General features: G+C 46.0%; 1 protein-coding gene across 2 annotated transcripts in view; it reads right to left on the bottom strand.

Annotated features, from left to right (window-relative positions):
• CRTAC1 (cartilage acidic protein 1) overlaps positions 1 to 13,734 on the bottom strand; it is a 165,538-nt gene that overhangs the window by 142,034 nt on the left and 9,770 nt on the right. For both annotated transcript variants that reach the window (XM_055252946.2, XM_055252956.2), the window contains exon 2: positions 3,401 to 3,600. In XM_055252946.2, the coding sequence (XP_055108921.2) occupies positions 3,401 to 3,600 (200 nt within the window). The remainder of the gene's footprint in view (positions 1 to 3,400; positions 3,601 to 13,734) is intronic.

The following is a 13,734-nucleotide window of genomic DNA, read 5'->3' as shown; positions in this document are numbered from 1 at the left end:
GACTCCAAAGTCCTATAGGACCCATATAAACAGCAAGCTAGACAAGGTTGAGACTTCTAAACCTTGTAGTCAGTGCAAATGATGGTCTAGCTTCACTACCACAGAGGACACAAAGGCACATTTCTTGAAAGAGAAAGAGAAAAAGACTTCACTGAAGAGGAAGATGAAATGAATGCCCAGCACTTGGAAAGAAAGAAGCTGAAGGCTCAGGAGGTGCAGGAGAAATCCCCTGCACATCAAAGGACTGGCGGGATAAAGACCTGCCCACAAAGCCCACATTTACACACAGGGCTCAGGGAACTGACCTCAGCGACTGGGCCCATGGGGGCACATATCATTCCCTTTGACCTGGAAAGGATAGGGAAACTGAAAATTCTGCTACCAAACAGCTCTGCTTCTTCCCAAATAGGCCCAGGCCAGCACCAGCCCTGGGGCCAAGACCTTCTCTGCTAGTTCTGTTCTTCGCAGCTGAAAGATAAATCGTGAGGAGAGCAATGCAACCCGTGTCTACTGTTTCAGCGTGCCTTTGAGAGAGATGCTGTGGAAAGGGGCAAAACGATAGGAAAAATAATGAAGTATGCTGTAAGAGGCTCTTTGCATCCTCCTTTAGCGGGTGTGCTTGGCCCTTCGCACCCTTTCTTTCCTTCCATCTGGAACCATGGGAAAAGAGTACAACAGAGCGGGGTGGGTGGGGAGGGCACCCAACGGGTCTCCTGCAACAGCCGGGGCAGAAAGAGGGAGAGCCAGACCATGAGAAGCAGAGTTGTCTGCTCATTGTAGGGGCAGGGGCTAGGGGAGGAGTGCAAGGTGCTGAAATCAGAGACAGCTTTGCAGTGGAGACAGGGAGAGGCTTTCCATGCTCTGAGAGGCTTTCTATGCTCTGCGATCTGGCTAGCTCCTTCCAGATGTCCAGGTCCCAGAAGGAGAAGAAAATAGGGTGAAGACACTTTCTGTTCATATCTCAGGTCTTACTTTTTTCCATATTAACTTGAGGGAATACAAGAGTATACCATCTTCCAAGATGAAAGGAGGGCGTAATAGTAGCAACTTGGGGGGCGAGGAGGGGGAGAGAAGGACGGTTGCCTTGCCATTCTCTGTCCTCTGTCAGTCCCCAGGGTCTATCAGGGGAGGCCAGGGTCACCAAGTAGGAGGCAGGGCAACCATCCAAACAGAACATCTCAGAGATGCATCAAAGTCCTTTAACCAGAGATTCTGGCAGGGTGGCACATGGCTCTGGGAGTCAGGTTGGGCATGGACTTAGTGAGGAGGGTGTCTCCCTGATTCAGAGAGCAACTGGACAGTCACAGAACTGGACACAGGAAAGGCTGATTAACTGCAACCCTGCTCAGGTCACCCCAGGTAAAAAGGGTCATTACAGTGATTCCATTTCTCCTTTTCTGTCGTATTCAGCTCTTTAGTTTTTTTCCTTCTAAAAGCCCAGAACTGTACTGTTCAATTCATTATGTGGCTATTTTTAATTAAAATAAAAGAAAATTTAAAAATTCAGTTCCTTGGTCACACTAGCCATTTCACATACTCAGTAGCTACATGTGGCTGGTGGATTCCATACTGGACAGCACCAACACAGAACATTTACATCATCACAGAAAATGCTTCTGGACAGCACATCAATCTACATCTAGAAGGCCTAGAATTGAGTAACTCTACTCTTGCAGAGTAGAAGAAATGAATAGACAAAATAAAAACTGTACTTTACAAAGACTTTTCTATACATCATCACCACTAACCGTCATGACTACCCCGTGAGGCAGGCCGGTAGATTTCAATACGCCCATTTTATTTAGATGAGGAAAATGGGTCTGTGTAAAGTAAATTGCATAGGGTTTATAGATACTAGGTTGGCTACGGTTAGAATTAAAACCAGGTCTTCTAATTCCAAGGTCAAAGCTTTCTACTGTTACATGCAACTGCTGCAAATAATGTTACCCGCCAGTTACTTTAGTGCTACCAAAAAAGCTCAGGCCTCCCAGAATGAGGTCGACAGGCCCCTGTAGTGTTTTTATTGATTGACTGATTTTTGAAGTGATAACGAAACTTTGTACAGTGTAGTTTGGCAGCTGTAGAGTTAGGAAGCCTTGGGGTTCAGATCCCGACTCATCTACTTACTATTTACTTAGCAGAGAGCAAGCTGCTTACTGTATCTGAACCCCACCTTCCTTTTCTCTCAATGTGGATGACAATACATTTACTTCATAGTGCTGTTGGGGATGAAATAAAATGAGGGATGTGCAATAAGATGATGCATAGTGCCTGGCACTTATTAGTGCTCAATGCACAATCTTTTTTTTTTTTTTTTTTTTTAGATGGAGTCTTGCTCTGTTGCCCAGGCTGGAGTGCAGTGGTGCCGTCTCAGCTTACTGCAACCTCCGCCTCCTGGGTTCAAGCAATTCTTGTGCCTCAGCCACCTGAGTAGCTGGGATTACAGGCGTGCGCCACCATGCCCAGCTAATTTTTGTATTTTTAGTAGAGATGGGGTTTCACCGTGTTGGCCAGGCTGGTCTTGAACTCCTGACCTCAAGTGATTCACCCATCTCGGCCTCCTAAAGTGCTGGGATTACAGGTGTAAGCCACTGCACCCGGCCCTCAATGCACAATAGTTATCAATGGTGATTGGCAGAAATTTACAATGCACTGTCACATGCAATAGCCTATGAAGGCTTCAAGACAACAAGCCATTACAGTTATTCTCCTTGTTACAGATGATATCTCTGAATCTTAGTGAGTAAGAGACTCGGGCCATACAACTAGAACGTTTACACCTTAGAGCATGAACTCAGGCTATTTGGATTCCTAATCTTACGCTTTTTTTGCAACCCAATGTTGGTTTTCAGGAGAGAAGGGAGCTGTGGGCAACAAGGCATGTTCAGCGGAGGTTTAGCTAACCCTCTTAATTTCCATCTTCCTCCCTCTTTGAAATGGTTAATTAATGTTTTCTTGGTCTTATGTAAAGTGCTGTGCAAAGGCAGCTTTGAGCATCCCTTTCTACCCTAACTGTCACCCTTAAGCCCTTCCTATATAGAGATCCTGGAGCCCCACTGGTAAAGAAGTAATATCTGCATCATCAAGTTGGCTTAAATATGAAGAGAAGACAGTGCCTTAAAGCACAGCATTCCAGTTTTCTCCCTGAAAAGCCTGTGGATCAAACACCCTTCTTCCAAACTTCCTTCCACCCTGACTCACTGCAGTAGCAAAATACAAGGCCACAGCACCCCAGAACCCCAGGTGAGCCCAGCCAAGCTGCAGCGGAGCCACAGACAACCACGGACCTATGAGTGAGAACATATGTTGTTGCAAGTCACTGGGGTTTGGAGTTGTTACACAGCCTTATTACAGCAAAAGCTGATTAATATCTGTCACACTGAGGGTGGGAGGCACTTACCCCGCCACGACGATCTCAAAGTCCCCATCATGGTCCACATCAGTAACTGCCACACCATAGTTGAGCTGGGTGGGATTACTGTCATAGTCAGGGGGCAGAACTGAGTTGGTGACTGCAGTGAACATGGGTTCAGCCCGCTGGGACCCCTCAGTGATGGGCAGAAACGAGAGCAGCAGCAGGAACAGTAACATCCTGGACATCTGAAATCAAAAGTGACAAATGTTACTGAAAGAACCTGTAACCAAAGCAATCCCGGAACATTAAAGTCCTGGGTAGGCCCAGAGTGCCTTTCTCCCCTATTCATAGAGAGCTTGGCAGTGCCTAGGCTGCTGGTTTTCCACAAACCCTGCCCTGCCCTCCCCACCCTCCTTGAAACTGCAACCTGCCTCCATCATGGCTGATCGCCCTTAGCCTGCTCTGCTTTTTCTTTTTCTACAGCATCTATCATTGTATGATGTACGGTATAATTTACTTATTATTACACTTATTATTTATTGTGTGCCTCCCTCTGCTACAGTGTAAGCTCCACTTGGGCAAGGATCTCTGTTTTATTCACTGATATGCAGCAAGCCAAAGGTAGTTCACATAATAGGCACTTCTTTCCTTCATTTATTTCATATTTGTGGAAGGAAGGAAAGGAGGGAGGAAGGGAGGGAGATGGGGAGGGAAAGGTATAAATACAAAGGCATTTCCCATACTCTGGGAGAAAGACTGGGAGAATGAAGAACATAACAGCTCTCAAATAATGCAGAGTTTGGGTGAGACCCTCATGAGTATCCAGATCTAGAACAATAATAGATGCAATGAAAGACTATTCTCCTGTGGTACATACTCCAGAGGTAGCCAGGGGGAATATGTGACTTGGCAGGTTCCTCATGCCAACATCCCTCCCTAGCACAGCTGGCCATCACCTCCAGACCAAGAAGCAGTCAGTTAGGGGAGGCGTTCCAGCAGGATCTGGCAGACAGCACATCATTCACTTGGAGAAATTAAACCATTGCGTGCGTGTTTTATTATAAATTAATTATGTATAATGCATTGTATAATTCATTATTATATCTCTAACATAACTCAGGGTGTTGCCAAGTATCCTGGGGCCATGGGAGCCTGTGGCACACACCCAGGAGACAGATAAAAATGGCCAAGGAGGTGGAGGGACTCCACCCCCCTTGAGTGAAAGCAAGGGAGACACTTGGAATGCTGCAGATGGCACCACCTGAGACTACCTGCAGGCCGAGAATCAGCACTCATGAAATGTTTTAAAGGCTCTGCTGGAAGGAGGCCCTCAAAGGCTGCATGGGTCCAGTCCCAGCAGGCAAAGTGGTACTTTCCTGCCTTCAGAAGATAGCAGACCTCTTCTAGATGGAACTTTTCCTGCTGGCTTGTCAGTGCATCTGGCAACCAAGAGCAAAGCTGCGTGAGGCTGATGTCTTAATGAAGGGAAGAGCAAGGAAGATCTGAAGACTGTCTCCCCATATGGAGACAGATGCTCCTACCAGCAAATGAGTTTGCTGTTCAAGGACCCAGACACCAAAATGAAGGACCTGGGCACTGCCTTCAGAGCCAGCCGTGATTCAGGAGCCTCCTGAATGCATTGCTGGAGAGGCTGGGGAGTGACACAGGGGCAAGGCTCCAATTGCAGGGCAGAAACTGGGAAGGAGGTTCTTGTAGTGTGTTCACAGGGCACATGTGGGGTGTGGCACTACCAAACTGAAGTCATTCCAAATTACAGAGATGTCTGAACGAGACAGCACCTTCTACTGGGTTTTCTAATCACTAAAGACAAATGCATCATGAATCACTACAAGAGCTCTGCAACTTGGCAGGAACTTTGATTGGATAAAGGAAACTCATAATCGGATTAATGAGCAGCTGGGTGGGGACGGAGGAGGAAATGGGAAACTAAAGAGTATTTAATAACCAGTGTCGACATGCCGAAATGTAGCATGGATCTGAAGGTCACTGTACTTTTCAAGGGATGACCTCTATTGTAGTGAACGGCAAAGGAGTTTCAATTTGAGGGCCAAATCCAATTGATTGGCAGTGGCTGGAAAGAGTGCTGTGATCAGCTTACAACATCAGCAATGGGCATGGAAGAGAAAAGTGGCATCTGACATGTCTTTCCGAAGCTAGTTAGTTCCTCCCAGGCACCATACTTGCAATTTAGGTCACGGCCACCAGGGTGGCTGGTCCCATTCGGGTAATATGAGCCTAAAAGTTCTTATCATTAGAACCTTTCTAGTGAAGGCCCTAAGAGTCAAGAATCATGATCTAGCCTCTTTAATTTTACCTTTTCTTTTAATTAAAGGAGACATACGAAAGAAGTAGCTGCTCTGTGTTATCCATTTCCAGATAAATAACTTAAAGCAAGATGAGAAAGAAATAATGCACCCATTGGCTGACCTCTATTTTGCTTGGGTGACCTTAAAACAAGTCACAACCTCTTTGGGTCTCAGCTTTCTTCTCCAAAATGAAGGTTTGGAGTTCTCTAAAGGTCCTTTCTGGCTCTAAAATTCTATGATGAATTAAAGGATTTTTTTTTTAGATGCAGACCTTCAGCAGTTTTTTCCCTCCTAAGCTGCTTCTGTAAACTTCAGGCCAACCCATGTGGTTTTCCTTTCTAAGGATATTAAACATATTTTGAACAAGACAAGCTTTTCAGCAGGGTTCTACAGTAGTTGCCTCACAAGGGCCAAGGCCAGAGAGGAGCAAGCCATCATTAGTGTGGATCCTGAACTCACCCAGCATGAGTAGACCAGCGGTTGGCCTCCCCCTGAGACCACGGAGAGAGTGAGGCAGAGAGAATAAGTCCTTTACATTTCATTCCTCTGCCATGCCAAAGGCACCCAATGCACCCACCGGGCTGCTCAGTACCAGTTGAAAAGTCAGGGATAAGCAGTGGGCTGTCTTGATGGTGTATTTTTTGGGCAATGGTTATGGTGAGGAAGCTTAGAAGAAGGTCTGTAAATATAATATTTACCCTCTTTTTCGGGGGTTCAGATAAAGGAAATAATTTAAATGCTCTTCTCCACCCTGGCTACTCAGAGCAGTCAGCAGACCAGTGCATCAACATCATTTAGGAGCTTGTTGGAAATGCAGAATCTTGGATCCCACTCCAGACTTAATAAATCAGAATCTGCATTTTAACAAGATTTCAGATTATTCCAATGCATGTTAAAATTTGAGAAACACTGCTCAATCTTGGCTGTGCATTGGAATCATCTGGGGAGCTTTAAAAAAAATTCTCATGCCTGACAATAGTTTCTTGGATAAGACAGCAAAAGCACAGGCAACAAAAGAAAAAATAGCTAAAACAGACTGCATCAAAATTAAAAACTTTTGTACATCCAAGGACACTATCAAAATAGTGAAAAGGGGACTCACAGAATGGGAGAAAATATTTGCAAATCATATATCTAACAAGGTATTAATATCCAGAATATATAAAGAACTCCTACAACTCAACAACAAAAAAACTAAACAACCTGACTCAAAACAAAGGACTTGAATAGACATTTCTCCAAAGATATACAAATGCTCAATAAGTACATGAAACATCACCAATCATTAGGGATATGCAAATCAAAACCACAATGAGATACCATTTCACACCCATTAGGATGGCTATAATAAAAAACAAAAACAGAAAATAAGTGTTGGTGAGGATGTAGAGAAATTGGAATCCTTGTGCACTGCTGGTGGAAATGTAAAATAATGCAGGTGCTGTGGAAAACAGTATAGCAATTAGAATTGTCATATGATCTAGCAATTCCACTTGGGCATATACATGAAAGAATTGAGAAAAGAGATGTGAACAGATATTTGTATACCCATGTTCATAGAAGTATCATTCACAATAGCCAAAAGGCAGAAGCATCCCAAGTGTCCATCGACTGTTGAATGGATAAACAAAATGTGATATATGCATACAATGCAATATTATTCAGCTTTAAAAATGAAGGAATTGCTTTTATATAGGAAGAAAGAAAAAAATAAAAAATAAATAAAAGGAAAGACATTCGGACACATAGTACAAGGTGGGTAAATCTTTTTTATTTTATTTTATTTTATTTTATTATTATTATACTTTAAGTTTTAGGGTACATGTGCACAACTTTCAGGTTTGTTACATATGTATACATGTGCCATGTTAGTGTGCTGCACCCATTAACTTGTCATTTAGCATTAGGTATATTTCCTAATGCTATCCCTCCCCCCTCCCCCCACCCCACAACAGTCCCCACTGTGTGATGTTCCCCTTCCTGTGTCCACATGTTCTCATTGTTCAAGTCCAAGGTGGGTAAATCTTGAAGACATTATGCTAAGTGAAATAAGCCAGTTGCAAATGGACAAATACTGTATGTTCCACTTCTACGACGTGTCCAGAGTAGTCAGATTCATAGAGGCAGAAAGCAGAATGGTGGTTGCCAGGGGCTGGGTATAGGGGGAAATGGGAGTTAGTGTTTAGTGGATTATGGAGTTTCCATTTGGGAAGATGAAGAAGTTCTGAAGATAGATGGTGGTGATAGTTGTACAACAATGTTAATGTACATAACATCACTAAAGTATATATTTAAATATGGTTAAAATTGCAAATTTTATGTTCTTTGTATTTCACCACAATAAAAAAATACTAATGCCTGGGTCTCATCTCAAGATATTCTGACTTAACTGGCACAGTATGTGTAGCAAGGACACCAAATTTTTGTTGCTGTTGATATATAATCATGGGATATCAGATTTTCAAAAGCTCCCACATGATTCTAATATGTTGCAAAATTTGATGAGCAGTGTTCTATATCAGTGCTTCTCAAACTTCAATGTGTGTATGAATCACCTGGTGGTCTTGTTAAAATGCAGATTCTGATTCAATAACTCTGCAGTGGAGCCCAAGATTCTATATTTCTAACAAGCTCCCAGATGGTGGTGGTGATATTGGTCCATAAACTACATATCGAATACCAGGTTCCATACTGTAGCTCCCAGAGTCCTGAAATCAGACTATATGCTACAGTGAAGGTACGAGATTGGTTTAAGAACCTTCTCCTCTGCCTCTGGATCTAAGGAGCTGAAATCAATCCTAGCTTATGCAATCTCCAGAGCTGCCCAGGCTCAGTTTATCTTTACACACTCAAAGTGCTGGCTGTCTTCAGCTCAAGATCAAAGTACCACAATTGACAAGGAATGACAAAGAGGGATTCTGACTCTAATTTTTATGAAGAGGTGAGAAGGGGAAAGGGTTGATGCTGCAGAGAGGGTCAGGTGAAGGAGACGAAGGACAGCTCCCATCAAAGGGCAGAGTCTAGGAAGAAGGGGTTCTGGGCGGGAATTTGCAGGCCAAGATAGAAACATATGCCACTGTGTTCCCAGAAACCATCATAGTGCCTGGTACCTAGCAGGTGCTCTGTTAATATGTGTTAAGTAAGCGCGGGAATGAGTATGTCCAATTGATAACATGAATCAAAAGAAACTGCTTGCAATTTGTCATAGCTGTTTAAAAACTGTTCTTCCTCTAAAGAAATGCTCCTCAAAAGGCAATGTGCTTACCGATCACCTGAGGGTCATGTTGAAAATACAGATTCGGATTCGGTAGGTGTGGGGTGGTCCCTGAGAGCCTGCATTCCCAGGAAGCTGTCAGGTGATATGAGACTCTAGGCTGGTGGTTCTGAACCCTAGCTGCCCAACAGAACCACCTCGGGTGGAGGTGTTTAGAAATATGCCACCACCCAGGTCCCTTACCCACTTTCTGATTGAACTGGTCTGAGGTGGGAGTTCAAGTGCTGTGTATTTTTAGAAGCTGCCCAGATCATGTTAATGGACAGTCTGGGCTGAGAACCACTGCCCCAGCCTTGTGGTCCCCAGATGGGAAGCTGCAATCTGATTTGAAGTGAGAAATGTTTCTGCTACCAAAATTCATCATCGGCTGGTTGAAGTCTATAAAGAAAATCTATTTATCTAGGGAGTGTCAGAGGAGGAGGGGGGATATAAAGTTTTGGGGGAAAAGCAGAGCAGGATGACACTGCCTGAAACAGAAGAGCAGCTGGCACCTGGAGTGACCTCCCATTTTGTGTGGCTGACGCAGGGAGCCTGTTGTCACACCACCGTGAACATCGGAATCCTTGAGGAGAACAGGTAGAAAGGTTAAAAATAGAATGAAAAAGTAGGTTGAACGGAATGCAGGCTCTCAGGGACCACCCCACACCTACCGAATCCGAATCTGTATTTTCAACATGACCCTCAGGTGATCGGTAAGCACATTGCCTTTGTTTTCTTGAGTGCTTGTGTATCAAGCGCCTACTATGTATTAGAGCACTAGGAGTAGCACTCCCTGGCAGGAGTAGCACTAGAGAAGCATGTAGTACACAGTACTCCATGCAGAGATGCGGAAGGTCCTAGGAGTGCAAAGATGAATAAAACCCAGCCTTTGCCTTCAAGGAGCTCTCCCAACACTCAGCGGAGCAGTCATGTGATCTCAGGTGTGACACCCCGTGTAAAGGCAATGGGAGGCTATCCAGGTAAAGCAGCCCAGACGAGGCGAGGCTAAATATCAAAGGCAGAGGGGCACAGGGCCAGAGCTCAGGGTGCCTTGGTAAGGGATGTGGGCTTCTCCTGCAGCGGAGATGTACGGAGGGGGAAAAGAAGGGACTTCATAAGGGCCAGAGATGGGAAAACTTGGGTTTTAAGCTGTGAGAAGAATTGTTTTTTAATAATAATTTATTTTCTGTTTTTTGAGACAGGGTCTCCCTCTGTCAACTAGGCTGGAGTGCAGTAGCATGATCATAGCTCACTGCAGTCTCAAACTCCTGGGCTCAAGCAATGGTCTCACCTCAGCTTCTCAAGTAGCCTAGGACTCCAGTTGGGTGCTAACACTCCTGGCTATTATTATTATTATTTTTTTGGTGGAGATGGGGTCTTGCTGTGTTGCCCAGGCTGATCTTGAACTTCCTGGGCTCAAGCAATTCTCCCACAGTGGCCTTCCAAAGTGCTGAGATTACAGGTGTGAGCCATCGTATCTGGCAATAATTTCTTAAAACTGCTCTATAAGCAAACTTTTTGAACAATTCCTAGCAAAGTGAAGAGATAGAGAGATAAAGAGAGGCCGGGCATGGTGGCTCATGCCTGGAATCCCAGCACTTTGGGAGGCCGAGGCAGGCGGATTGCTTGAGGTCAGGAGTTCAAGAGCAGCCTGGCCAACATGGTGAAACTCCGTCTCTACTAAAAATACAACAAAATTAGCTGGGTGTGGTAAGGGGCACCGCCTGTAATCCCAGCTACTTAGGAGGCTGAGGCAGGAATCGCTTGAACCCAGGAGGCGGAGGTTGCAGCAGTGAGCCAAGATCATGCCACTGCATTCCAGTCTGGGTGACAGAGCAAGATGCCCGCAAAAAAAAAAAAAAAAAAAAAAAAAAGAGAGAGAGACCAACATTTGGAGTTAGCAACCTGGCTTTGGATCTCAACCTTACCACAGCCTAGCTCATGACCTCGGGCCTATTCCTTGATCTTGTTGGTCTTTGGTGTCCTCATCTGTACCATGGAGATCATATGACCTGCCAAGCTTTCAAGGGTTAAGTGAGTGACAGGGAAGGCCTCTCCAGGGCCAGGCAGGCGGCAGCCAACTTGCACGTTCCCCTTCTTTGACGTAGAGAGCTGAAAGGTGAGATAGTCTTTAGACACTAGTTGTGGGTTCCATGTAGCCAAACTCAGTTTTCTGTGGCCTCAGGACTTTCCTGAATTGGGCCTGGAAACTGGAAACCAAGCAACCTGGATTCTCTGACGTGGGGTCAGGCAGCTGTGGGGAGAGGTTTCCAGGGCAATTTTTGGGGCAAACAGTTCTTTTGCAATTATGGAAAGAGCCAAGGTCACACCCCAAGCTCTCATGAAAACAAGAAGCATAAATATTTCCGATGTTGGCAACAAGCAGAGAATACACAGCCTTTCAGACACTTGTAGGAGGGCTGAGACATGAAGGAGAGAGGCAGCCATGGGAACACTCTGCCCCGCACAGGCTGGGCCTCCAGCTCCACAAAGACACCCACAAAAGAGCTCCTGGAACTCAAGCAACACTGGAGAAGAGCTAACAGGAGCTGCCCTGGGTCTTCACCTGCGACAAGACTTCTTGCAGACCCTCGATAACCCTGGCATTGTGCTAGGTGCTAGGGTCACAGCAAGAAAGCTGCTCACCATTTGCAGTACAGGGTGAGGGGTGCTGCAGAGGAGGGAGCACAGAGAGATGTAAGTTAGCTAGTGGGGGGAGCTGGGAAGTGCTTCCTAGAGGGAGGGGTTTTAGCTGGACTCTGAGGATGCCATGAAGTTAGCTGGGCAAGGAGAGGCAGGCGGAGGAGCAGGAAGGAAAGGAAAACAGACAGAGAGCTGACTCTGCAAAGGTCAAGAGGACCCAGCCTTCACCCAACCTGTCCTTCCCTATCTACAGACCCCGCCACCTGGCTTATAAGCTGAGAGGCAGCACCCATTTCCCCACACTGCATGTTTCCATCCAAAGGCCCTTCCATCAGACTAGAGCAGTGGTTCTCTGCCACGGCGATTTTGCTACCCTCTGGCCCTGGGGACATTTGGCAGTATTTGGGGACACTGTTGGTTGTCACAACCAGGGAATAGGTGCTTCTAGAATCTAGTGGGTAGAGGCACAGGATGCTGCTGAACATCTACAATGCACAGGACAGCCCCCACAATTATTCAGCCCAAAATGTCAACAGTGCTGAGATGGAGAAACCTTAGCTAGAGTGACATTTTGGGCCTCCCTCTTTATTCTGCTCCCTTCTCCCAAGGGAAGGAGTTTGAAAGAACTGGTCAGTTTGAAAGAACTGGGATCAAAGAGCCCTCTCTGGACCTGCCTCCCTGCAGGGGCCACTCTGCCATATGTGGAGCTTGGCCAGGCAAGCTCTGCCCTGTCCCCACCCACAGGGAAGCCTGCAGTGGGCAGGGATAAGTTGTCAGCAAGCCCCAGGGACCCCACACGGGAGCCTGGCCTGCCAGGCAGCTGCCTCTGGAATAAAGGTGGCATTTCCCTCTCCACCTGCCTGAGTCCCACCTCTCTGGTCCTTTCTCTTAGTTGGCCCTGAATCTGAGTCGGGAAGTGGGATGCTATTCGCTGGGCCCCTTCAAACCCCAACACTGTCACTCAGGCTGGAAATCTGGCACCATCTCTGCTGCCTCTTCATTCTTCACACCCACTGGATCCCCGAGTCAATTCTGCTTCACAAATCTCTCTCAATGCTGCTCAGTCTTTCCACCCTTCCTGTGGGGGATCTGCCCCATTCTCACTCACCTGAACAATAGCAATACCTGCTAACTGCTTCTGTCTCTCCTCTCCCCTCCTCCCACTTCCACACGCTGTCAGAGCTCCCTTCCTAAATCTCAGAGTGGGTCGTGTGGATCTTCATATGGACTCTGGACACCAGACGCACAGAGGCACATAATTGCTATTTTGCGTAGCAACTACAATATAAGGAATGGATAGTAAAAATAATAATACATATCTACCACTGACCATGTGCCAGGCATTACTCTAACCCTTCACATAAGTAACCCACTTAATACACATAGTAAGCCTGTGAGAGAAGAACTACGACTGTCCCCATTTTACAGATAAGAAAAGTAAGGCACAGAGAGGGTAAGTAACTTGCCCAAGGTCACACAACTAGTACCTGGTGGATCCAGGATGTGTGTTTAAGCGAATGAGCTCCAGAATTCTTCAACACCACACTGAATAGTTTCTCTTATGACATCAAATTTGTCTTAACCAAGTGAGATGGGAGCACAGTGAAAGGAGCAACCACCTCTGCCTGGGGAAGCTGGGGAAGGCCTAAGAGGCAACGCCAAGCGGGCCAGAAGAACAAGGTGGAGAGAGTGTTCCAGGCTGAGGGGAGCAGGTGCATGGGAGATGTGCAGGCTTGTGTAGTGCAGTGAGGCTCTGCAGCGCAGACTCGGGGCAGGGGCAGGACACCTGGTGGGAAGGAGTGCAGCAAAGGAGGCAGGAAAAGACCTTGGAAGCCTCGTGAGTGACACAGGCCCAGTGGGCCGGGGAATGCCATGGCTGGAGTGGTGTGTTAGAAGGAATACTGTGTCAATACAGTGTGGAGAAGGTCATGAGAAAGCTGGGCTGGAAGCAAAGAAGCCAGTTAGGAGGCAAATACTGTGGCCCAAGTGAGCGAGAACACTGGAGGCCACCATTCATTCATTCATTCACTCATTCATTCATTCATTCAGTATTTCTTGTGCACCTACTGTATGTCAGGTACCGCTCTGGGCACTAGGAAAACAGCTGAGAACAAGATGAAGTTTTTGGTAATGTATGGCATTAGCATACATTCTAA

The sequence above is a fragment of the Symphalangus syndactylus genome, chromosome 2, assembly GCF_028878055.3.
Source record: "Symphalangus syndactylus isolate Jambi chromosome 2, NHGRI_mSymSyn1-v2.1_pri, whole genome shotgun sequence".
In the NCBI taxonomy this organism is placed as follows: domain Eukaryota; kingdom Metazoa; phylum Chordata; class Mammalia; order Primates; family Hylobatidae; genus Symphalangus; species Symphalangus syndactylus.
Note: the sequence above shows the minus strand (reverse complement) of the source record. Positions and strands in the feature narration are given on the sequence as shown.